The sequence below is a fragment of the Styela clava genome, chromosome 3 (genome assembly GCF_964204865.1).
Source record: "Styela clava chromosome 3, kaStyClav1.hap1.2, whole genome shotgun sequence".
Classification (NCBI taxonomy): Eukaryota; Metazoa; Chordata; class Ascidiacea; order Stolidobranchia; family Styelidae; genus Styela; species Styela clava.
In genome coordinates this window covers 9799231-9825541 of record NC_135252.1, presented here as the reverse complement: position 1 = coordinate 9825541, position 26311 = coordinate 9799231, and the positions used below count along the sequence as shown (strand labels likewise).

At 34.4% G+C, this 26311-nt stretch overlaps 3 protein-coding genes across 3 annotated transcripts; 2 read left to right on the top strand and 1 right to left on the bottom strand.

Annotated features, from left to right (window-relative positions):
- The first annotated feature begins 24 nt into the window (after positions 1 to 24).
- Positions 25 to 14167, top strand: LOC120342384 (uncharacterized). Its single transcript, XM_039411192.2, has 8 exons — positions 25 to 171; positions 2289 to 2454; positions 7438 to 7546; positions 7863 to 8139; positions 9634 to 9800; positions 10062 to 10215; positions 11554 to 11772; positions 12204 to 14167. Exons 1-8 carry the CDS (start codon positions 66 to 68, stop codon positions 12386 to 12388), a joined length of 1383 nt encoding a protein of 460 aa, XP_039267126.2. The 5' UTR covers positions 25 to 65; the 3' UTR covers positions 12389 to 14167.
- Positions 14168 to 15208: 1041 nt separating this feature from the next.
- On the bottom strand, positions 15209 to 17628 carry LOC120342495 (uncharacterized). The gene is made up of 5 exons (XM_078111009.1): positions 17583 to 17628; positions 17287 to 17404; positions 17016 to 17112; positions 16409 to 16456; positions 15209 to 16223 (listed from the first exon to the last, which is right to left on the bottom strand). Exons 3-5 carry the CDS (start codon positions 17020 to 17022, stop codon positions 15955 to 15957), a joined length of 324 nt encoding a protein of 107 aa, XP_077967135.1. The 5' UTR covers positions 17023 to 17112; positions 17287 to 17404; positions 17583 to 17628; the 3' UTR covers positions 15209 to 15954.
- A 3966-nt stretch (positions 17629 to 21594) lies between these two features.
- On the top strand, positions 21595 to 24465 carry LOC120342693 (uncharacterized). The gene is made up of 4 exons (XM_039411636.2): positions 21595 to 21717; positions 22115 to 23234; positions 23628 to 23838; positions 24218 to 24465. The coding sequence occupies exons 2-4, from the start codon at positions 23216 to 23218 to the stop codon at positions 24339 to 24341; spliced, it is 354 nt and encodes a 117-aa protein (XP_039267570.2). The 5' UTR covers positions 21595 to 21717; positions 22115 to 23215; the 3' UTR covers positions 24342 to 24465.
- Positions 24466 to 26311: the final 1846 nt, after the last annotated feature.

The window sequence follows — 26311 nt, the reverse complement described above, 5'->3', positions numbered from 1 at the left end:
TAAAATGCTTCTTTCATAGACGGTATATAAATATAAAACAGTTAATTTATTTTAAATAAACTGAAATGAATATTTCGGAAGAAAATAACGAAAGCTGTCATGAAGAAACTGGGGAAGCTTCACATTGGATGTACGCTATTCAAGCAGTTATAGCCATATTCATTGTAGTAGGTAAGTTGTTAACGATTTCGGCAAGTATATGCTATAGTGCAAGGGGTAACAGGCTTAGAATTGTAGTGCGTAAATTTACATCTGGATAAATGTTAAATAAAAGTGTCTGTATGAAATAAATGTACGCAACGCCGATGGTCATAAGGAATCACATAACGAAATTTGCCAGTTCGAAACTATACCTGTACTTACAATTGGATTGTGGTCAAAATTTCGACCCTCCAAATCCGATTACCTAATCGTACTTAGTGCTGTGAACCAGATGAATTGATCAACATTGTAGGTAATAACTGGTGCTATCACCTAACTATGATATGGAGTAATATTGTGTGATTCAATGTCCGTAACACCAGAAAGCAGAAACACTTAAGAGTGCGATCCCAAATAGACTAGTCAACCTATGTGGCTTTGACCTCATTGCAGTAGTTATGAACATCAGTGGGTCAGTTTATTCCGGCATTTACACACAATTTAATCTATTTATATGATCATCACTTCAAATAATAGCTAAATAGGAAATAACAAACACGAAAAATAGAACTTACAAATAACAAAATTCCAGAGCTCAGTGACAGAGGCGGCTCATCAAAAACACAGAAAGAGAGTGACTGGCGGGAGAACTCACGGATGCCAGATTATTAGTCGGAATTAGACAGCCAAGTTGGCTGATTAAAATATATTTGGGACTCGAATGTAATAAAGCATGAGAGTAATACAAGAAATTAATTATTAGCATCAAATTTTAAAAATTAAATCATTTCGTATAACCGAATGTGAATCTACTGCGCCTTTAAAATTAAATGGTATATCGGTATTAAATGGTATTAAGACTGGCAACGCTACGGAAAATAGATAACGCGAAAGACTTTTCTAGAACACAACCTAGTGTCCATAATTAAAATGAGGGAACATTTCTTACAAACATCACAGATATTTCTGCTCGAGAACATTTTGTTTGCTACAGCCTTTGTATAAATACAAACAAAGCTTTGTCACTTATTAGAATTGCAAGAGCAAAATGACAAATTGCGTAAGAACACCAGACCCTTGAGGTAATTTGAACATTTAAATATACTTAATGCATCGCGAATTTATGATCGTCATTTGGCGTATCGTCGAATGTCATATTTCAGACCCAAGGGATAACATGCAACCACACGGCCCATATCATAACAACCAATTGTTTAGATCATAAGCATTAGGGTATTGTTCAATTTTACCCAAATACCTAAAAATGAAGTGATACCGGTAGCGGTGATTTAGTGCTATATTTAATCTGATATCACTATCCTATGGACGAAGGTAGATCGAGAGAGCTTGAGACCAGGCCATTGTCACCATTTGCATTTACTGTTACGTGCGTACGTTCATTGACGTTGTTTGAAAATGAATTTATGCCAATGAAGGAACAGTCTGAATCTATAAAGGCCGTCTATTTGTTTACAAAACTAATTAGTGAAATACGTTTCAAAACGGCGACAAGAAAAATCTCATGAAATATTCATATTGTTTTCAACTTCAAAGTAATAGCGATGAATAAAATTGTGGCGCGTGGGACAACTTAACAATACCTATTTTTGAATGGTTGCTGCTTTTGTTTAGAAAAATTGAAAAATATATATATTTAAGTTGAAAACTGCAGTATTAATGGCTAATAAACAAGTTACAACATTGTATATTGGTCTTATATGATTTGGAAACCAATAAAGCACTATAGTGCTTATAACATTTTTATTCACTATATCGACAATTAATTTTACTTATAATCGTTATCCATAGTGTTTTTAATTTGTAAAATTTATCTTTAAGAATATTCACCGATCAGTGTTTTGCCTTTCTTCTTTCTCCCTTTCTTAGAACTTTATTTCAACTTTTTATCGTGAAAAATAAAACGTTTATTCGGAAGCGTGATAGCTCAAATTTTGATTCAGATAAATATATTTTATTTAATTGCACGGTTTTATTTTAAATTTCGTAAAATCAATGATTTCTTGGTATTGAAGAAATCGATCAACGAATATGTGATTCTAGTGGTATTTTTAATCCCAAGATCAGCTGAAAAAAACTAAAAATTGGCTTTGATTTTACTATTTTTTTGTAATTTTGTATGTTTTCAGAAAATCTTATTATGATGATTGCAATCGTCCACAACTGGTATAATTTAACAAGACAACACAACATGTACCGTTACCTCGTGTCACTTGTCGTAGCTGATTTGCTATACGGAGTAATATTGCTCATTCATGGTATATTAACAGCAGTTAACTCTGCAGGACTAAGCGGGTACGTACGTAGAAATCATCCCTAACTATTTGTCGTGTAACAATACAAACGGCCTTTTAATACAGATATTTAGTATTTTAAAAATACACGGCGTGTATACGTATTTTTCGTTCGTTCACCTGTGTCAATGACATAAAGACACTAGCTTCCATTTGGCCCGACCACACGTGATAGTCATTTTAATAGTGCTCATTTATATTATCAACTTCCTCAGCATTGCATTTTAGAATTTCAAAGTTTAGGTAATGTATATATAAATATCAATTTGGCATCTCATTACCGGCTAGTGACAGTTTGCGATTTCTGTACTTGGGGATGTCTTCATATTTTGTATAAAATAAATAGTCAGTTAGAAGCATAAGAATGAGTAAGTTACTGCAAAGATTCTTAAAAATTGTTTTGGAAAGAAATAGATCTGGCTCGATAATAAAGGGTTAGTATAACTATCGACCTAAATTTCGTTCAATTTGTTCCGAGCTGATGAAAACCACAGTAACATTATATATATATATATATTGGCCGGAACGATTTTGGCAGATAAATGTTCCCAACTTAGTATAATGGCATTGGGGAAACTAATCATGAGTTCCATACATGTCGACATGAAATTTAATTAGATACGCAGTCCATTTCATCAATTTCTGGAAGTCATATCGAATTGATGAAAGCTGATTCGGCCCAAATGAGACAAATGGATTTTTTTTTTGTATTTCGATAATCTCTACTTTTTCATGGAGTACCACAAAATCGCTGCTTGCTATCGCAAACACAAACTAGCTTTCAAATCAAATTATATTGCTCACGCTTAAATCTCCAAGTGAAACTTCATTAAATAAAAGTGGAAAAATAGTGATATATAGTTGCACAGCTCAAAATTTATTATTGGAGTTGCTCGTTGCGCCGTACTCTGTTGCTATTATCCTAAAAAATTCACCTAAATGTTTGAATTTATTAAATACATGTTCGCTTTGGGGACAACACATCTTCATATTTTAAAAAGTTGAAAGTATACTATAAAAGGTATAAATGAAAACTGTATGGAGTTCGTGTGTCATGTTAAACCGGTTGCAGCTTTCAAACCTCCCATTTATAGCCTGTTATAAGAGCTTCCCGACCTCCCTGCAAAGGTCGCTGTTCTAAAACCAATAATCCAACAGGAAAAAGGCGAAACGTCATCCATGATGTGGGGGGCAAAAGACGACAGCTAACTCGTGTAAGCTTATATCAAATTACTTCCACGACACGATGTTTTCTTATATAATATTAATGTACTAGGTAATTCTCAGTACTTTGGGGTATCTCGTCTCATTATTTTAAAGAACACGTCTGGACTGCGCTTGCAATTTTCAAGTACTGTCTAGCATGAGCATGCTCAAAAAATAACAGTTTCTGTTTGGGGCAGAATATGGGTAGGTTTCCGGTGTTTAATCGAATACCACCGACATAAAATATCTACAAGTCATTTTTTACATGGTTGCCAGAAGGCCAGAAGTCATGACTATTTATTTTTTTGTACATTGAACAAATTTCCTTTCAGACTTATTAGTCTTTTATTTATCACTTTTACTAAAAATAATCAAAACATTACCAAATGATAAACTGGTATTCTTCACGAACTCAACTTGAGGGTGTAATAATATCCAGTCCGAATGTTTGAATTTGGAAACATTTGTCTCATTCACAACCCAAATTAATGAGATTCTGAGAAATATTCGTATGTCGAAATGAGATCATACTTTTACTCATTAAATCTAAAAGCGTTTATTTCCGCGTAATCATTGATACTCACGGGAATTGGTTGTGTATGTAGTAAAAACAAGCCGAATTTTTAAACCACAACAATTTGGTCAACATTAGACAACGTGAATATATGCGAATAAGTGTATACTGAGTATTTTTGGTACCTTTGCTCAAGGTATAAGAAATTGTTTATGCTTCGACGAACCGAGCCCAACTTTTAAACACACGTTCTGTGTTTATTGCGACTGTACTTGACCAAGGCGTGTTGCAGTTGTAGGTCACCAATACAGCAAATTACACGTTCCAAAATTTTTCATGACCGATGTCTGGTTATGATTTATATACTCTCTCTAATACAATCCAAAAAATCACGAGCCGGAGACAGTACTTACTTTCAGTCCATGGATATCAAACTACTAATTGGGTGATTTCATTATCACCACATAGAAATCTAAACGAAATACGAGCCATTTATTAAACATATTCATCTATCTGGGTGGTCAAAACCCAGGCCGGCCGCTTCATTATCTGTGGCCCGCGTCGCATTTGCGGGAGGGTAAACAAAAAATCATTTGGTTTTGTTTCGTCATAGAAATAACCAGAAAAATCTTCTGGCATATTGTTACATCACTAATTTCACTGAAGTGACTGGGTTATGGCTAGCTGAGGCAACAAGCGAAGTTGAATAATGTGCTTGGCTAGTCTAAAATGTTAACTGGCTTTCATCTTTTTGATCGGGAATATATTCTAACAAAATAGGCTTCATCGAAAACTAAAATTCGAATGAGGAATCTATTAGCCTAGGTTGGCTATGCCTGATAACTGAATAATGATATTATGGCCGAACAATATAATTTCTGCTAGCCTGAACAGTATTACAAAAAATGCTGCCTGTATGTCAGAAAATTTATTAATCTCAAATTTCGTAACATTCGGTAATCAATCAATCTGCAGTTATTTTGTAAACATGAGTTTGAAAACAAAGTTGACCAATTCAAACAGATTTTTGACTGGACATGAAAGAGAAAATACTACAATGCATGCTTGATATGGCTGCAAGTTGTGTCGGTGACAATTTGAAGCGGCATTTTCTCTTTGTGACACATTCTCCGTTATTAAGAGTTTAAAATCTTACACTAAATGTAGATATAGTAAGATTTTTGCACATGTTTTAGCTTGACAAATTACAAATAATGATCATTGTGTTTGGACAATAAAAGTGTTTGTTTTGTATTGCACTGTTTACCCATTCTTGGCTATTGTGGCCCGCGAACAATACAAAAATAATATCGTGGCCCTCGAAGCCGACAACCTTGGACCACCCTGATCTATATGTTGCTTTTATCGGGTTTTCTAAATTGAAGTCCTGGTCATGAAAAAGGACATTTTAAATCACTGCCTTTCTTGAATATTTGATTTGACCGGATATCTGATTGTCAAACAAAGAACAAAATTACCGTTTGAAATTTCCAGTTGAAGATACATTATAAATGTGTCACATGCAACGTCACACGTTTTGGTTCGCTATCTGTAGTGCGCGATCTCATTACCCCCAAGGTCAAAGGCTATTCCATGCAGCAATCCGCCCAACGGCCGTTTTAATATTACATCACTGTTGAAAATTTATATGTTTTTTTTTTGAAAGAATTCGTTTTATGACACCAGGCATCAAAGATGCCCGATGTTAGCAACATTAGTGCCAGTACTTGCTCATTTTGATTTGTGAGAAATTAGACAAAATGCATCAATAGAGAGAACAAGAGAGCTATGCTCAAATATATGGACACGTAGAGTCACGTGATTTTGATGACGTCATAGCAAAAAAAAAGTAATAGCCTTCTGGAGAAATTTTTTATCTTTAACCACTGAAAATTTCAAAGCAATTGGTCCAGTATTCGAAGAGAAAAGCGATTTCTTCAAAACGTGTTGACGGAGACAAATAATAACAATAACAACAAAATTTTGAAACGATCGTTATGTCCACTACGTGTCCAATAAGTCACAGTAGCACAATTTTGAACCCGTTGAACCAAACCACTTCACAAGACAGATGTAGTCGGTATTAGACAGTGCAAACATATTTGAGTTTACTGATTTGGTATAGTATATAGCAGCCATTATTTATACTTAGAATACATTAAGATACTTTCGTCAACACAAAAATTTAATCTGTCACAAAATTTCCTATATTTTTGTGACTCGATGACTTATGATCCCACAGTCCATTATTACAGTCCAAAATCCATTATTTATCGGGTTGGTGGCTAATGCCGGACTAAAATTTCCATCCTGAATTAATTAAAAATATCCATGGCCTGTGAAGAATGCTCTTTCGATTTAAGCACGCCTTGATTAATATTTTATATCTCAAGTTTTTTGCCGCGTGATTAGGATCTTCAAGAGGTAAACGCCCGATAGAATACAGCGTTGTTTACCGTGTCATATTCTCATTTATCCTAAATATTGTAAATTAAATACGATTGGCGCTTTATAAACTGAATTCAATCTTTCTGTCCCCGTGGTGTGAAATTGCTAAGGTCATGTGGATTCGTGGAGCGTGCATAACCTCAATAAACTATTATTCTTCATATTTATATCCAAGTCACAAACAAGAAATGGAATTGAAATAGTAATATCATCACTATAAATGTATAGCCATGTTGTTGTCGTTTCTAAAACATTGCTTATGCTGTTTTATAATGTTTGTGGGGTTTCAAACATCAAGTAATATCTTTGGCCAAGTTAAAAATTGCCTAATATTGAAACCAAGCCCAACAAAGGCATAATTCTGTAAATTAGGCAGAGCCGCAAGTTCAAACTGTCTACCTTGAAGTGGATACGGGTACATGAAACTTGTTTCAATATCAATCTGATTATTAGTTACATAAGTTTCGTCGATTTTTTTCTAGATTGGTATAAAATTTTCCTTCAAATTATTCCAATAAATTTATTTATTGGTCACCAACAATTTAAGACACTCATCATGATGCAGCGCCCTGTCTACAGTAGTAAACAAACAATGATAAAACGGGATCGTTTAGTATTGCTTTCAATATTTTCATTATCTCCATCTAAGTTTATATTAGATTCTACGTATTTATTACTAAAATATTTGCTGAAATTTGTTTGCATGTGCGGGCGTGAAACCTTTAGCAAATTATTATTAATAATAATGTATCTTACTAAGCATCATTAACGTCATACGTCTAATTCGTTAAACATTTTATTATATTCTATTTACAGAGAGAGTCTTCTCAAAAATGAATTGAAAGACATAGCTAATAACCTGATAACTGGTGTAATACACGGGAGTTGTTTTGCAGCTCTTGCTAGTGCATCTTTGCTGAATCTTGTAAGTACTTTGCCTTTTAAGTTTAGGATTCATATTGTAATGAGTTCAGTTTAAACTAACATTTATTTGTTCAAGTATTACAAAGATATACTTTGTTGTTACAAAAATATTTTTAGTTATGAATGATAAATTCTACCGAGAAAATACATAAGATCAAAATTAGAACCGAAAGTCATGTATGACAGGAAGCTAACAACAAAACTGTACTGCAATCTAACATTGATTTTTTTTACATAATAGTATATATAGATATATATATCAGCTATAGCAATGTGATGTATTATTTCGATTCTAGCTTATTAGAAAATCTTCACAGGTTCTTCGAATGACTTACACCAGAGCTCTTGCTAGGGCGGCGGCAATAGAAGCAGAGAGACCCAGACGATTTTCGTTTTTACGTTTTCCTTCCTTGAGATGTCCAAAAACCACAAGAGTTCTCATTGGATTTATATGGGCTCTCACATTAACTTTTATTGTGACTCCGTTGAAAATACACTGTCATCAACATATAACGAGATGCACTAATGACTTCAAAACTTATAAAATAAGTATACTTGAAGAAAAAATCACTCCAGTTATGGACAGTCTTAAAAGTAAGTTATTACAATGGACTAATAAGTAAAAAAGCATATAAAAATAGGCATTTTTTTATTATAATTGTTGAGTAAACAATCAATTAAATTTTATCGATGCTGAGAAATTGAAAGCAATTTTTGTTTAAAAACAAAACGTGTAGAATAGCTTTTCTAAGATAATAAATTTAAAATAATAAATGTTTTTTTTTGCAAATAATATTTTGTAATAAGGATCTTTTTTTCTAAATTTATGTGTTTAATAAGTGTGTAAAATGCTCTCATTTCCAAGCTAATTACAAATTACACATATCGAACAAGTTATTAGTTTTATTGATGTTTATTGATTTTTTGAGGTAACAAACCTAATATCATGGTCATTAGATATTATGCTCATACATGTATGCATTTCTATTTCATAATTTTTTTCGACCCTTTGAAGCTAATCATGCATTTACTAATTTCTGGTATGTTTTAAATCAAATCAATTTTAAAGTTTTAATCGAACGGCAATCAAACTTGATCTTGAATATAACTTCGTGGTCAAAATAAGTAATATTTTATTCTTTTCGGCCCCTGGATTAAGGATAGAAATTGATTCACAATTCACTCCCGGTGAAAAATAAAGAAAATAGTGTTTCTACCAATAATTTTAAAATCATTCTAACAATGCTGATCGTTAATAATTTTCAATCTTATCCATCAATAACAAATTTTATGAATATGTTTTGTCCTTCAATAATTTTATTTCGGCAATCCCAATCAACAAGCGCTTAATATTTTCGTGTTTTAACAAATTACCATCAATAAAAATTTTCGTTAAAAAAAAAAATTGTTTGTGTTTTTTTCAACCATTTGTATATAAAAGGCTTTATTTCGCGGTTGGTCTGAATAACGTGCAAAATTTAACGTTGCCAATGGCAGCTTAGGATTAAGCGTAAACTTAGTACATGCACTTATTTTACTTAGCGGAGAAAAATCGATACAAATGCATAATGACACTTATTGCGGGCACTAAGAAGATCGATAAATCAGAAACGTATTTTTTATCTTACAATCCGATTATGTATCAACGATGAAGTCAATATTCGCACACGTAAAATCTCATTATTATGTTTCACTATATAAAAAGTATGATGAATTGTTAGATCATTCTACCTATACTACGTATTCATGTGCGCAATTAGAGTGATAGTAATATACGTACGTAATATATTGTCAAAAACGAACACACTAATAATTCATCATTATCCGAGTCGATTCATTTTTTTTTATAAAAAAGAATATTTTATTTAAATTTTTACCAAATATTTGCAATGAGAAGATATGCTTATTTTAAAAATAATATAAACAATTAAAAAAAACAGCGAATTAAAATGACAATGTTCAGAGGCTAATCAAATGTTTATAATGGAATCATTTACGCTTTCTGCCATTAACGCGGATCTTATACCAATCTTATACCAACTACTTATCAAGTCAAGATTATAGCTTATTTTTTGTGTGTGGTTTTAGGTTTTTCTGCTCATGAAGAAGGAATCGGAAAAATGGATTGCTCCTTTCTTCGTCCACCAAACAGTCGGTCATACATCTTGATATTGAATTTTTGCATAACTGTTTCATGGTGTCTTATGCTTATATGCAACATGATGACAATATTCATAAGAACAACTGTTAGAAAGGTCAGTTAGAACTACACTCATTTAAAAATGTGAAAATAAGGTAGAGTAAAGCGCTATATGTTAATCTTAGGTCTAACTTTTTTAAATAATTTTTGTGAATATAACAATTAAAATTTAGACTACCATGTTAAGTTTATGAGTAATTGATTTACGCACCAATCCAGCTTCCCATCCAACATTGGCATCTAGTTAACGAAACTTAAAATGCTAATTCCGTCGTTTTCTTTTATTTTTAATTTCTTGAATTTTTTTTAAACAAAGAGTGTTCGTGCTGTGAGTGGCGACATCATTTTGACTTTGAGGCACAAGCCAGGATTGACGTGGGACCATTCATCACTTTTGGTGGGAATAATCACATTAACTATGACAATATCTACAATTCCATATGTTATCTTCAGCTTCACCACGGAAGGAGGTAAGCCAATACAAATTTTTCGCGTACCCTTTATTTACATACAATACATTGTTTTTGTGATTGTAGCTCCTAAAGTTTATTTACTTGCTGTAGTCTCAATTCCAAGACCTGCTGTTATAAAACGAATTGAACGCACTCCCATACACACAAAATCCGATAAATACGGTATGGCAATTAGTATATATGATTTAATGAATCATCTACGCTGTGGTATAGGTTCCATATGTTGTTACATTGTCTTTCAAAGTGAATCAAGTTCATTCAAAGCATCCTAGGTGACCATGTGAATCAAGTCTAGTCGTGGGAAAAGAGATAGACCTATTTCTCTTAGAATATATATATGGAACATATTTAACTCGTATAACTTGTGCATCAATTATTTTAAACAGATTATTCAATTAATGCTAAATGGACATAGACTTCACGCTTAGACTCTGCTCCGAACAATAAAATCAGTGCATAAGGACCCTTGCACGAAAATAATAAATTTAAAACGGCAATGGTGCCCGTGAGCTTATATATTTCTTGCTTGTTGTTCGCCTAGGTAATTGTTCGATCGCTGTATGAAAATCCGGGTCGAAAATTAAATCAGCTCTTCGTGGCAAGTGCTATTACAGATTTAATATTCAGGTAATCAATCACCTGGCTTGTTACATGAATAATCAATTACCCTTAGACCTTGGAATCGTTCAATAAGCTCTTGACGTAAGCAACCTTGATGCATTTTCTGACCTGTTATTGGTAATCGAATTTGTTTGTCGACCCTATAGGAAGCCTTGAACAAAGACGTATAATGCCATATTATTAAATTTATGCGGATTTTTGCGGCGATGTACCATGAAACATACACGAGTTAAAATATGATTAACCTCCAGTTTGGGCTATTACGTAAATGTATTGCGTTGCAAAAATCTCATTATTGCCTTGAGAGGTGTAACGTTAGTTTATAAAGTGGCGGTAATGCGATTAATCGCCTTTCACTCTAGTTGGATGCTTTGAAATACGAAATTAGCTACATGAACACTACTCAAAGTTATCCATTGATGTTTGTCCTACGGACGCTGTTTGGAAACTTGCTTTTGCACAAATCATTTCCAATTCTGTTTCTATGGCGTTCATGACAATGGCAGAGTTGAAACTAATATTATTTCATTTTAATACAACTGGAAATCTTCTGTCTATATTTTTGAAGTGCAACTTGTATTTCTGTGGGAAACGCTGAAATTAGTTTTCAGTTTCGGATTCATGAGTAGTTAGTCATTGATCTTGTTTTAATTTTTGTCATCCTTGCTACTATAATTATCCTAAATCCGTATTTATTATATCTTCTTTTTTTAGGTTATCTTGAGCAAAGGTTGTATTATGCGTCTACTTTAGCACCGAATACAGCAGCAGGATTAGAAATGACGACATCGATCTCAAGTTTACTCAATCCGTTTATATACACTGCAATGTTAGGAAAACTACGGAGTGACATAGCAAGACTTATTCAACAATGCCACAAAAAAGCAGCGAGAGTATGCGCCAACGGTGCCGATTGCATTACATGCAAGAGAGGTTTATATTTTCATAATTTTATTAAGATTGCACAGAATCGATGCATAGAAAATGTTAAGCACTGGATCCATTTTATCTCAAGTTACTTTCGCTTCAACAATCAACTAGGTATACCAATAATTGCTAACGAACAAAGAACTATAGAAAATTCGGCGTTTCAGAAGTTTGTGTACCAATATGGAGGTAACTATTTTGTTTCGCCTACCTTACATCAAGTTGTGTAAAGGGACGGGAAGCCTATGCGCAGGAAGTATTTATATTCATTAGGCTAACACAGACAGTCCCCGAACTCGTAATAGAACTGAAATAAGGATCATCGGAATAAAATTATGGCCTAACCCTAACCTGGTACACACACTACGGGAGTGCCGACAATTCAGTAAGGTACTTGAGCTGCTCATTTAAAGGGCCATCGTTCTTTTGCTTTGCAGAGCGAGCTATGAAAGACGATGGGGTCTGTGAAGAAGATGCAGAAGCCTGTCCCTGTCAAAAGGAACCAATTGTCGAAGAAACAAATTGCTCTAAACTTTCTCAAACTGGGAAGTGCAAAGTTAACGACAGAGCACCAGAACTTCAGTCATGTACAGAAAAAAATGAGCACGTCATCAAAAGCTGAACTCGGTCGAATGAATAGAGAAAGAAGGCCTGCCATCTTTGCACAATGAGGCAACTTGACAATGGTAGAAATCAAACCGTATAAGTTAGTCGGAGTCGACTGATTCCGACAAAAGCGGTAGTAAATAGCTTGAATGTAAAAGCTCACCGCTTTTCTCACTGTGGTCGTAATAACTTTCGTAGGCTGGGTCTCATTACCAAGCATTTTGAATGCCATAATGAGGCCAGCGGTGAGGATTGCGGTGGTAGTCGCTACTGATTTATGATTCGAACCTAAAACTATACGGATTAGATTGGGATTATTTTAGTTCTGCTAGCATACTGCGGTATACTCATATTTAAATCAACTAAAATTAGGATAGAAATTGTAATATTTTGAAATATTGAAATGGATGAATAAGAGCATCGGCATGCTTGGCTGCATGAGAAGAAAAAAAACATCACATATATTGTGAAAAGGAAATCAATAAATTTATTATGTTATAAATGATATTTGCATATACATAAGTGTGTTTAGGGTAAAGTAATGATGGACATCGCCATCTAATTGCAGTTTGTTCCGACCTATGTCTGATACGCAATCATTCTAACCTATCGATGCCAATTTCAATTTCATTATAGATACGTAGGATGGTCTACTGCAGGTGTCAACTTTTTGTCGCTCGCGAGCCAAAATTAAGGGTTGCAAGCCTTGCCGTGTCGCACATATTTTTAGAAAGTTAAAAACCGAACGGATGGCTGATGAATCACAATTTTTTCACACAGATCAGAAGTGGGGATTTTAAATTTTAAGCAGCGCGCGAAGACTCAACTTAGTCGTCTTACTTCAAGAAAAAAATATACACATGACATTTTAGTAATGTGACACTTTTTGTTGCATCACGCCTGTCGCCTGATACGATTTCGACATCAATGAATGGGACACTGGATAAAGCCAAGATTAAAACATTTTATGAATGAAAATCACTTATCTGAGTTCTCCGCTTGTTCTTTGTAATGTTCAAGTTCGAAAATAATTGCATGCATGCATGGCTACTTCCAAACATCGATGTGAATTTTTTCGCATGGCTTGTCAAATTTGGATGCAGTTTTCCTTCAAGAAGATACTTTTTATAAAAATCAAGCAGTGATACATTTCTCGAATAGAATACATATTTATTTCCTCATTGCATTGCATCTCAAAAATTCCCATTTGTTTATTTTCTGCGCCATTGAACCCATTGCACTTAGAATCAACTATTCTGCGTTTTGTTGCCATTCGTCTAACTATAATTAAATTATAGGCTCATTAAACGTGTAATTGTGAATATATACTTGTTAGGTTATATATAATATAATTTAGTCTACACGTGTCTCATAATAAATTCTGTTACGTAAAGAATATAATGTTCAAGACAACCGTTTTGTTACTATAATTCAGGGGGGGCCAACACGTCGATCGCGATCGACCGGTTGATCGTCACGTCTCGATTAGTCGATCGCGTCTGATTTTGAGTGAATTTTAATAACATACTTCAAAAATTTACCTTAAACCAGTTTTATTCAGCGCCTGTTGTGTGTTTTAAAAAAGGAAGAATACAGTACTGTACATACGTGGAATATGATATGCACATACACTGTGTCTGGGCAAGTCGATAGAGCATATTCTTACATAACAAATGCAAGTTTCGACGCTGGCGAGGTTTAGAAACGAATGTGCCGAATACCATGTGTTTTGACTGAGAAACGATCCTACAATAACTTCTGCAGTGTGCGAAAGTTATTATGTCACTCCAAGGGTGATAAAATTTCTTCACAAAAGTAACAGTGACATTAGAGAGCCCAATTTTTTCTGATTCCAAGCGAGCGAAGAATCGTACTTATACTACGGGAGTTTAATCAGTCATGCAACATTTACGGTTTGAGAATATTTATTTTTCGCTGTTCAGATAATGCATGAATACTTGGCAAGTTTTTTGACGAGTTTTCAACACGTATGATTAAGAGTTAGTCAGGTCAAAGTTCTGAATTGTGTAATTTGAATAATTTTTGAATAAATGATGAAACATGTACATAATCAAAATTACAAATTGAATGCAAAATACAAATTTTTGGGGCAATTTTATTAAGAGTGCGCCCACAGAGCCGAGTTTATTGGCGGCGGTGGAGTTTTTATATGCATGTGTGTAGCTATCTGCTTATTCAGAATACTCATCCGTTTCTGTGTATGACCTTATTACCGATCGGTCGATCGCGAGCTATTTTGAATATTTTAGTCCATAGCGGCCGAAAGCAGGTTGGCCACCCCTGGTATAATTCAGTGAAGCGCCGCGAGCCGCATCTGGTCCACGGACCGTAGTTTGCCGACCCCTGGTCTACTTGGTCAAACGTAAATCAACATTCAGCAAGCATTATCTAAAGCAGGGCTTCCCAACGTGGTCCAGGTGGATACCCAGGGTTCACAGTGCGATTACCGGGTGTCCACAGATAAGTGCGAATGACTGGGCAGCACGTTGACTAAACCGCCCCACCGAGTTGTCTCAAGGTACTTAGTTGAAAAGGGAAATAATAAAATAACTGAATAAACCTATTACTTGACAATTTTGATTTGGAATTGTAATCCCAAATTCGTCTTTTTATTCGAGCCCAATCTCCGACTTCAAACATTAATTAGGTACGTTTCATTTCTTTTAACATCATTTTGCAATTTCACGATTACCGCCACTTTGCTCAGCGAACTCGTTGCTACTCCTTAACCAGTTACTTTACTAAAGTACATGTAACAAGTCATGTCCCCCAGCCTCATCAGATTTATTCAGACCAATGCAATAAAATGAATATGGGAAAACACGAATATGAGTGGTGCCCATGCAATTTAGTCTCATACTTTCCTTCAAATTGAGTGACGTCGAATGACGTGAATAATGACCCTGTAACGTTTCTATATATATATTGAGACAATTCATATCCTCCAAGATTTTTCTAGAAGAGTAAGTAAAATAGTTGCGTCCACCAGAAAAGAAACGTAACGCACGCTGTGATTTGTCACCAAAATCGTTTTTCAAAATTTTTCTTATTTAATAAGTTCGACCTCTCAACTTGACAAAAAACAACATATTATAACAAATGGAATTTATTTGGAATAATTTTAATACAAATTGCACTTATAAAACTGCACTATTATTACGAGTGAAATTTCAACAAAATCAAATATGTAATTCTTCCAACTTGTCATTAAGATTTCAACTGAAATTTTAAAAACTAAGTTTTTTCTCAAAAATATTATTATCCATACTTTTGAAAACATCAAATTTATTAATACAAATTTTATGAAATGGTAGTCTTCGAGTGGGGCGTTGCGTCAACAATAGCTCGTCTGTATGATTTTGATAGTGAAGACAAAAGTTTTAAGGCCTTTACACATTATCAATGAAAGGCTCTCCGACTACATTCATTCAAAAATGCAGGTTAGAAAATTACTTTGAGAAAAGCCAGTCAGAGGATGAACTACTCCTACTTATGTAATTAAGTATAAGTTGGCACTGCTTTCAATAATTTTGAAATATATATAGTCACAGTTTTTGAATTTTATCTATATCCACCATCTTTACTCATAAGCGAGTCTCCTTCGTCGTCTCCAACTTCTTCTACAAGACCTTGTTGATCGCCTGAACCAGACGTCATGAAGGTTCGCAGGCCAGGAGTTGTTGACAAGAAGTCACGAAATGATACGCTAGGCAGCTGAAGAACGTAGTTTCCTTTTCCACTTCGTGATTTATAATAATAAAACACTACACACGCAAATCCAATTATAATCAGCACGACGAAAACCAAAATAATTGGGAGAGCAATGTTACCTGTGAAATGAGAATATGAAAGAGTATTAGGGAATGATGTGATATAATACAAAATTTATCTAGTATTATATGGAATTTGGCGAAGATAAAATGAAACATGTTGCTTGCATTTGATAGTGTTTTTGAGCTATTTGATGCCGAGATAAAGCCAACTCAATTTACGAAGTTAATGTAAGAATACTTACTTGCTGCGGGCTTTGGACCTATAGTTTTTCCAGAATTTCCAGATCCGTCTAAAATAAGTCAATGTATAGTTTTATTAATTATTTTCAACAATTCACAGTTGATGTACCTAAGCCAATATGAAATTTGCTGGCCTGTTTTTTCATTATAATTTATCAATGATCACATTTGGCAACAGAATCTAAGCAGGAATTGTAATCCATAAAAATATACTTTAAATAGTAAAATAGAAACACCAAAATGAATTGAAACAAGTATTGGAGCGAGTATTTATTTTCACAATAGTTTGCAGATGATAACATAACGGATATACGCATTTCTAGATTAATACAATCATATCTAAAACCGGATTGATATAGTGATATCTTTAGTCACGTTCGCTGTTTCCTGCAGAATTATATTTTTATTGTTGGCAATTGGTACATTGTATACCGAGTGACACAATAATATTTCAATTTTCAAATCCAGGTAATTCAATGAAATCTAATTATATAAAGAAGTTTGTACGTCTTTTGCAATATACCGATATCCAAATGCACCACCGTTAATAACATTTCACGTCGGGATTGTAGCACGATCCCTAATTGCTACATGCAGAAGTTTTCTTACCTAACATTTTTGGTATCTTACAAACTGAAATTCCAATTTTGTTACATGTCGTATCGTACCATTTGCCATTCGACACAGATAATTCGGTGCAAACCTCCTGCAAAATATAAGTAAGGCACTCGTGAATAGAGAACTAACTGTATGTAAGATACAATTGATATAAACTAATTCCAAATTAACAAACGAAAATTTTAATCCCCTGCTATACTTCAAAATTGGACTAATCTAAACATAAACTAATAAATCATAATCGATTAGACATATTTCTTACTTTAAACAGTCCACCACTTTTTGTAGGTTCTTTTTCCTGCCAGTTTAGATAAGACAGAGCTGAATTGTCTGTCCACGAGTAACTGTCATCATCCAGCGATCTGTACAATCCTATCCAACTAGTAAAAGAAAATAACAATATTGATGCGACTTCAATAAATTTGCAAATTTGTTCGGAGAAACCATAAAAAAGTTTGAATCACGAAATGATGTGTTTAATTGCAATTGTAAATAAAAGAACACTGTGATTACACCTTTAAATATACAAATTAGGAAAAAAATGATGAATCTACATACACATTGCGCCGAATGAATGAAGATGATCTCGTGTTGGCTGACTGACGCATAAAAAAATTGGATTCATCTTCCGAATGTATGCTCTGGATTAACCAATCATGCCAAGAATCACAAAGACTTTGGAAATGAATGCATAGAATGAATGATCCACTATTGAATTATAAATTTGCCTTGCTTATCGCCGGTGGTACTAAAATTTTGTTTGTGAAATTTTTCAGAGGAAAAAGGTGTAGTTAAAACTAGCAATTGCTAGATTTACCCACTAATGAATGAAATAACGCGATCGCACGCAATACAGCAGACGGAAATGAACTCAGACATAGTTGCAACGCACAATGTTGTTCATAACTTCTAATGGTATCGATGCATTATTTTCACCATTTGCATCCGGACATTACACACACGGTCATATGCACAGGCAAACATTTGAACTGGCAAGCATTTCCACCCACATATTCACATGGACATATAGATTATACCCGCGGACATTCTTATCCACCCATATGCACTCACGTAGGACTACATTTGCACACTTAGGCGTATGCATCCAAACATATTTGCACCCAGTGCATTTGTATCAATCGTCATATGCAACCCCGTACATTTGCACCCACAGTAATATACAACTCAGTACATTTGATCTCACAGTCATATGCACGTGCGAAATTTGCCTTCAGTACAGAGGAACAGAGGTAACCCTAACCTGGTACGTATGCTACGAAATTACCACCATTTGCACCCATAGTCACATATATTTCCTACCCCGTACATTTTCACTAAAAGTCAAGTCATATGCAGCCACAGTCACATGGGTCACTTAACATTGGCATCCTTGGACTTTTGCAACCCAGTATATTAGCACCAGCTGACATTTGTATCCGGATCATTTGCACTCACAATCATATACACCCCTATTCATTTGCACCCATAAATGAATGACTTTGACCTGTGCAAACGTTTGTGGATGCATTGTCCATGGATGCAATGTGTATGTGGGTGCAAACTTATGGGAAAGCAATCGTCAGTAGGTGTAAAATTATGCAGGTACAAAAGTGAATGTGTGCAATCTGTATGCACGTGCAAATGTCCTGGGTTCCGTTAAGTGGTGAAAATGTACTGGGTACAGAGATAACCTAAACGAGAGAATTGAGATTAAGCACTTCTGCACCACATTGCAATGTGACTATATCATCTGTTCAATTGATGTTAATGTAGAATTTTAATTAGCACGTTCGTTGGCTTTTGTATGAATGACTTATTATTATACATAATCTTTCGGAACAATAAAGTGACAAAGTTCTCATTTTGCTACACAAACAGACGGGGTTTTATTAGTTATTGTGTGGCCACATTTGTGCTGCTTTTATTTGTAGCCAAGGTTAATCTACTTTTGAGGAACCGATACTTCGAATCATAAATCAGATTTGATGTTACCTTGTTCAAGTGCAAAGTTTCTTCTTTGACAAATGAGGCTAAGTTTGGCACGCACTTATAGACCTTTTTCTATCGGTATTTCTCTCGTTCAAAAATTAGATTTCTTTTATTTGTACTGAGAGCTTTTGTTGCGATACAGGGTTAATTTAAAGCAAGTACAGTACAATGACGTAGACAAGAATTTCTGATTGCCAAGTTAGACTGTAACAGCTGGAGTTTTTCAATGGGTTTCAAGAGGGTTTTAAAAAGGCTTTAACCAAACTAAAATTGCTATGTATAATAAAGAATATGTTTTTTTACATTTCCAAAAAGGAGGCTCGGACCATGTGTGCTGACCCACTGACTACCACAGCATTAAAGATTTTAGAACAAAGGTATTTTTTGGTCGAATAAGAAGCACACCACCTTAAATGTCTATGATCAAATACATTTAGAATTGTACCATCGGCAGCTTTTGGGAGCCCCAGTGATAGGGACAGATGTTTAGAAAGCACTCCACAGCTTTCCAAACCAGACTCAATAAATCCCGTACCATACCATATTTAACCCAGAAAATTCTTTCTCTCGTGGCTCACATAGGGCTTGGTGGTTTATTCATGATGTTTGCAACGCTCTGCGTAAAGGCTTATTCTATCATTATTTCTCTCTTTCAAATTAGCAATGAGCAATTCTGTTGCAATATATTTCCAGAAATAGTCTTGAAGGTCTAAAAAACGTTTCAACCTACAAAAAATTGGTATGTAAGATAGGGAATATTTTTTATATTTTAAAAAGGGTGGGTCCGACGCTTAAGCCGCCCTTTTTTCTACGCCCCTAGTACAGTATACCTGCCGAAAACCCGTTAAACCGTGTCATTGAAAATATGTTTAGCAAAGTCATATAGCCTATACTTGGTATTAGTTAAAGCTAAGCTTGGTTGACATGGGACAGTCGAGATTTTTCCAAAAATATTCTTCTTTGTGCGGGTGTGTTGGCTCGCTGACTATGACGGCATCAAAGACATTTAAGCGAAGGTATTTTGTCGAACAAGAACAGACCGCGGATAAAACCATGAGCAGATCACTGATTCGGCCTGAAAGGTCTATGATCAAAAACATAAGGAATTGCCAGTGACCGTACATTTGAACCCACGTACATTTGAACCCATGTGTATATCCGCGGTTTGAGGTTATATGCGGGTGCTAAAACCCAAGGGTTAGGGTTAGTATGGGTTCAAATATCCATAAAACAAAATTTTTTTTCATAGGTGCAATAGTATGCAAGTTCAATTGTCGTGGGTACAAATGTACGTGGGTTCAAATGCAATGGAACCGGAATTGCCACCATCGTCTGCTTTGAGAGGTCTGGTGATCAAGGACAGATATTTACAAATCATGACAGGGCTTGCCAAACCAGACTCAAACCAGACTCCGGCCGCCATTTTCGATATTGCGCGATCTCAGTAGTTTAGTACGTTTGGGATGTATTCCTCTTAAATTCGTTTTTCAAAGCCAGAGTAAAAAAACAATGTTTTTTTTAAAATTCTAATTTTGCTTCAACCTCTGACAGACTTTGGTGTTTGTAACAGTCGAATAAACAATATTGATTCAATATGCAAAAGTACCTAATGAATTATGATTGAAAGAGCCTTCAATCTGTATTTTTGTTCACTTTGCGGAACGTTTTCAACAATCAGTCATTTACTGATGTTTTCAAGCTTGTTACAAACAAAACTAATGTGAACTATATTCAAACAAGTCAATTATCTCTCTCTCGTGGCGCATGGGGTTGGTGGTTTGTTCATGTCAGTGCGTTACATAAGTTTTTGAACGAGCGAAAACTTTCTTTATTAATTTGCAAACTCAAAGAAATCTTTGTTAGATCTAAAACGTTTCTAACAACCAATCATTTACGGATGCTTTTATGCTTGTTTCAAACAAAACTACTGTAAAACATATTCTAACAAGTCAATTCTTTCAAACGCACGTAAAAGGGGGTTGGTGGTTTATTGATGTTTGTGCGTTACATAAATTTTTTGGAACGAGAGAAAACCTTTTTTCTATTTTGCTAACTCGGAGGAAACTCTTCTAGATCTATATATGGTCATCTTATTTACTAAAAATGGCACAAAACGCAAAGCAAATAGTTGGCGGAAGCGCTTTTTTAACCCAAATTTCTTAGGGCTGCTTACGAGGGGCTGTAAGTCCGCCCTTTCGGATGTATTGAATTATTGAAATCCTCTGGTAGATGCACGTTATTGGGCACTCCAGAAGTATGTGAACCAAGCTGGCGGACACCGGAACGTAGTGTGTGTACGAAGTTAGGGTTAGGGCATAATTTCAGATACAAATACTACGGGTGTCATTTGGCTAGTCCCCGAACTCAAAATATAACTAAAATAATGAAAATTGGATTAAAATTATGGCCTATCCCTAACCTGGTACACATACTACGTTCCGGTGTCCGGCATCTTAGTTCAAATACGTCGAGAGTTCCCGTTATTGTATACACAGTAGCAATTTTGTATGCAGAAAGTTTATTTAATTTTGTCTAAATGTGATATGGTCAGATAATAGCACATGTTCTTCTCCTCTTTTTTAGCAGGGAGTTTTAGGAAATACTCGTACTAAATTGTTTAGTTCACAAAAGCAATTGGAAATACGCATCTCTTCAATTGCCTGGTTTAGACGAGCAAATCGCAGAATGGGCCATCTGTTTTCCAGTAAGTTCTTGTTTTAGGCTTGAGATATTTTAATCTACTTCTAATATTTGTATTTTATAATGTACAAAAAAGCCATCATTCAACCACCATAGCCAAGAATGTATAAGAATACGCCATTAATATAAAAGAATTGAGCATTAAAAAACAAATCAAAATATTTATTCTGCTCTGGGTATACAGTAGTTACTGAAAATTACTCATTTTCAAATGCAAATACATACTAATATACCCCGATTCACGAAGATCGACGGTTTAAATTTTAAATATTCAAAGCCCAGTATCTCAAGTTTTATAATATGGAAATATATGGATTTCTTCGCTGAATCCAACAGTAGTCATAAGTATTCTGATGTAAAACCTACTTCATTACATGATGAAAAATAAACAATTTTCACAGAGCAAATGGCGGAAGACCTCTACAGACACAAAAAAATATGATGAAGCTCAAGATAGAAAGAGAAAAAGCAAAACAAAGTTTTTCAGAATGGGAATGTCGCGAAAGAGTAGAAAAATTAATGAAACAAGAACCTCAAAACAAACACTTGCAAAAACTGAAGACCTGATTGCCCTTTCCAAAACTATTAAAATTGGAGGACGAAATATTAGGAGTAAACATTGTAATTATTTTCTAAACATTGAAACTACTTGCAGGATTGTTAAATGTGCTCGACAAACCAAACTCCATAGGTCTGGAAGTCAATTTCAAAATTGCCTCCTGAGTAACTTTGTATATACGGTATACTTTTTAGTCCAGTACCCACTGCGGTAATGAAATATTTTTTAAAGTCGAAAAATATACAATGTTTTCTCTAAAGTTGTGGACGTACCTAATTTCGTTTTATTTACCCGCAGACTGTTTATATTGATGTATAAACAGCCTGTTAAAACATGTTAAAATGTATTTTTTATATGAAGTGCTCAACGTTTTTAACATCCTGTTATTTACAAAGGTTTACTGCTTTCAAATCTAACATGTTTACACGCATATTTAAGAGGGGGGTCGGTGATGAATCTAAGGTTTAAATTTAAATCGGTAATGTTGCATCCGCATGCCAGATAAAAAAAAAACGTTTTCTAAATGTTTTGTGGAATTTCATATGTTTTCACTTTAAAAATTAACTTTTGAGAAAAACACCAAAAGATTTCAAAATGACAAAAACTATTTTTAAATGTTAGCGGGTACGCCTTAAGTCGGAATATTTTTTGCCCAAATTTGTTACCTCGCGGCTGCTTACGAGATACTATTACACCTGTCCTCTCGAATATATAAAAAAATCTGCAAAATCTTCTTGTAGATGTACGTTTTTGTATGCACGATAGAAATCCGAAAGTTGATTTATGTCAAATTATTTTTAACGTGATCATCAAATATTAGCATTGTTGATGTTATCTTTTTTTCGCAGAGATTCTTAGGAAATAACTAAATTGTTTAGTTAACACCAGATTTTGAAGACACTCAGTTGTTCAATAAACTGGATTTAACCGAGTAATACTCATTATGGGATTTATATTTTCCAGTAAGTTTTTGTTTTAAGCTGGATTTTTTTTTATAATTCGAATATTTCAAGATATAAAAAGTAGTCATCATTTAGCCACTATAATTACCAAAGAAAATGCAAGTAATATATCTGAATTAAGTAATAAAAATTGAATCCAAATATTTATTCATTTCTTGGTATCTAAAAGTTACTGACAATCACTCATTGTAAAATGAAAATCCGTACTAATATACTGTACCTCAATTCACAGAGAAATACCATTTATATTATCAAAACACAGTATCTTAAGTTATATGTTTTGAATGCATGTGCAATTTTTACTGAACATGACAGCAGTTATAATATTCTGATACGCTACAAATTGTTCCAAATATCAAAAATACCATAAACGCTAATAAACACTTTTTGCAGAGGATATGGCCGAAGACCGCTACCGACACGAACGGGAAATGAGGAGATTTAAAAACGAATATGAAATAGCAGTATCAAAGCAAAAGAATGAGTTGTCGGAAGCACAAATTCGAGAAAGAATAGCAAGGGAGAAACAAGAAATGCAGTACCGACACGAGAAAGAAATGCTCGACATGCAAACAAAAAGCATCATTAGAATTATTGGCATTTGGTCAGTTTTTTTTTTATTACTTTTTGTAGTTGCTTCTAATCAAAAACAGCTTCTGAAGTATATGCCGAAAAAATAACAAACGCCCATATAAATATATCTATGAACAAACTCTAATAATATAACTCATTATAATGTTGTCTCATCGTCATAATATTTATTGGCGGTTGATTTTTTTATAAATCTTACAAATAATTTCCAGTTATTAACAAAATTAGCAGCATGTTTTCGTTTTCATGTAATTCTCATGTGTAACCTTGTTTGGAGTGAAATCGTTTCAAATGTGGCACAAATATGGAAAATAGCTTTGGTTGATTTATTTAGAATATTTCGCCTTGGTATGTATTCTGCCATTAACTAATATAACACGTTTTTATATCAGCCATCAAAAAGGACTGAATCCGTTTGAAAATACTGCAGGCACAATGGCCATGTGGTTGAATATCGGCGGCGGAAGAGCAATCGGCGGTAACTCATCGAAACATTTAGCTTTAGGATATAAGTAGCACAATATGCACCGTTCAAAAATATTGCTAAAGGTGTGAATACTCTTTTACTCCGATGTTTTTGCTTGCTACTTTTCGAACAATTCTGAAACATTCATTCAGTAAAAAACACTTTTTTTTCTCTAGCTAGTCGGCAATTTTGAGTATATATGAATAAATATAATCGAGTAAATCAAATCTACATTATTCTTGATATACATTCGAGCAAGGCCAAACACATACTATGTGACTTTGCGGGTTCCGAGCAGGTTGAGAGGTATGCATTTTGCTGTATAGAGAACTCTGGACTTAACATTCCTGAAAATGCTTTGCCGTAAAACAGAAATCAATCAGCATACTTGTAAGTCATTCGCAAATAGTGCAATTGAATTTCCTGCGTTCATTTTAGTTTCACAGTCGTGGGGGCTCGTTAAGTCATTTTATAAGTATTCTTATCTAGATTCCACACCGAGTGCTCGCAGTTCAGGCAATTGCGTGGTAATACGCTTGAACGTTGTTTCGGTTCCTCGGCAGTTTTTTCGGTTCCTCATTTTGGATTTAGATACTGTAAACAAGTTTGAACTTGGGGTAGACGTCAAAATAGAGTATACATCACCGTAGTCAATATGGCATTTGAAAATTATTTGGGAATATTGGGGCTTTCTGTCTAAAAGTGAAACTCTCATGTTGTTTTTGTTTTCAACGAACGAAAGCTCGTCACGCTCGGGTTGAATTTCGAGTAGTTCAAAACAAAATGGCGAATGTCAAAGTATACAAAAAATTAGGTAGTCTTGATATGGTATCTAGACATATTGTGAAGTAAAATATTCGCCAATATATTTCAATAAACAGTTACACAAATTTAAAATCAAAATTATATTTTTACTTATTTTCTCAAAGCAAGTTTTGTTCTTTTTAGATTAAGGCCTTGGATGTGTATTGTTCATTATTATCAATAAATATTCAGATTTTGATCTACTTTCTTAGTTTCACGCTTTGTTGTTTTGTTACTCAGTACGCAGACCATTTCGATTGGATTCAACCAATCGCTTTAAATGTAGACGTAAAAAGCACCGTTTTAAATTGATTGCAATTATTCCATTTAGTCCGTCCAATTTTCGCAAGAGAGTGGCCAAATATCAAATTACTAAACTATTTCGATACTTGGGCGAAAATCTTTCAGAATCGTAAAGGTAAAAGTTATTTCCCATCTTCATAAATACCTGAGGCAACTTTATTGGACACGTAGTGGACATATCGATCGTTTCAATATTATGTTGTTGTTGTTCTTGTTCTTGTTGGACACGTAGTGGACATAACGATCGTTTCAATATTATGTTGTTGTTGTTCTTGTTCTTGTTGTTCTTGTTCTTGTTCTTTGACACGTTTTTAAAAAGTCGCTTTTCTCTTCGAATACTGGACCAATTGCTTTGAAATTTTCAGTGGTTGAAGATTAATTTTTTCGCTAGAAGGCTATTACTTTTGTTTATTCTTAAATGTTATATGAATCCTATGAGATATGATATTTCATACAAAATTTCGCGGTATTTATTTTTACTCATGGGAACACTGTTTTACACTTATTTCAAGCGGTTTCGCGATCGATTGTCTTGCTCAGTACTACAGCTACTGTAGGTCGGTACTGGTAAGTTGCCATACCGGTGCCGTAACGCAGTGAAATTGACTTATTCCTTCCGCGGTATTACTAATGCTGCAATGCAAGTTTTATAGCCTATCGTATGCGGAACGGAATATCAGACCTACAGGTTCGGTACCGGTACTGGTAGCTCAGTACGTAAGTACGATACTGGTACTGGTGCCGGTGTCTTACCACAATGAAATTACCGTAACTTATTCTTTCACGGTCCTACCAGTGCAGTAATGCAAGCGTTGTAGCACTTGTAGCCTACTATATTTGTTTATTTTGATGAGAGTCTACTGGAAACAACATAAAATTTGTAAGGGAAGAATTGTTCTGTGATCAATTATCT

Coding starts and splice junctions, on each gene's coding strand:
- LOC120342384 (XM_039411192.2), top strand. CDS start 66: ATGAATATTTCGGAAGAAAATAACGAAAGCTGTCATGAAGAAACTGGG. Junction 2,455..7,437: donor AACTCTGCAGGACTAAGCGG/GTACGTACGTAG, acceptor TTCTATTTACAG/AGAGAGTCTTCTCAAAAATG. Junction 7,547..7,862: donor GTGCATCTTTGCTGAATCTT/GTAAGTACTTTG, acceptor AAATCTTCACAG/GTTCTTCGAATGACTTACAC.
- LOC120342693 (XM_039411636.2), top strand. Junction 23,839..24,217: donor ATTAGAATTATTGGCATTTG/GTCAGTTTTTTT, acceptor TTTTTATATCAG/CCATCAAAAAGGACTGAATC.
- LOC120342495 (XM_078111009.1), bottom strand. Junction 16,224..16,408: donor AGGTCCAAAGCCCGCAGCAA/GTAAGTATTCTT, acceptor CTCATTTCACAG/GTAACATTGCTCTCCCAATT.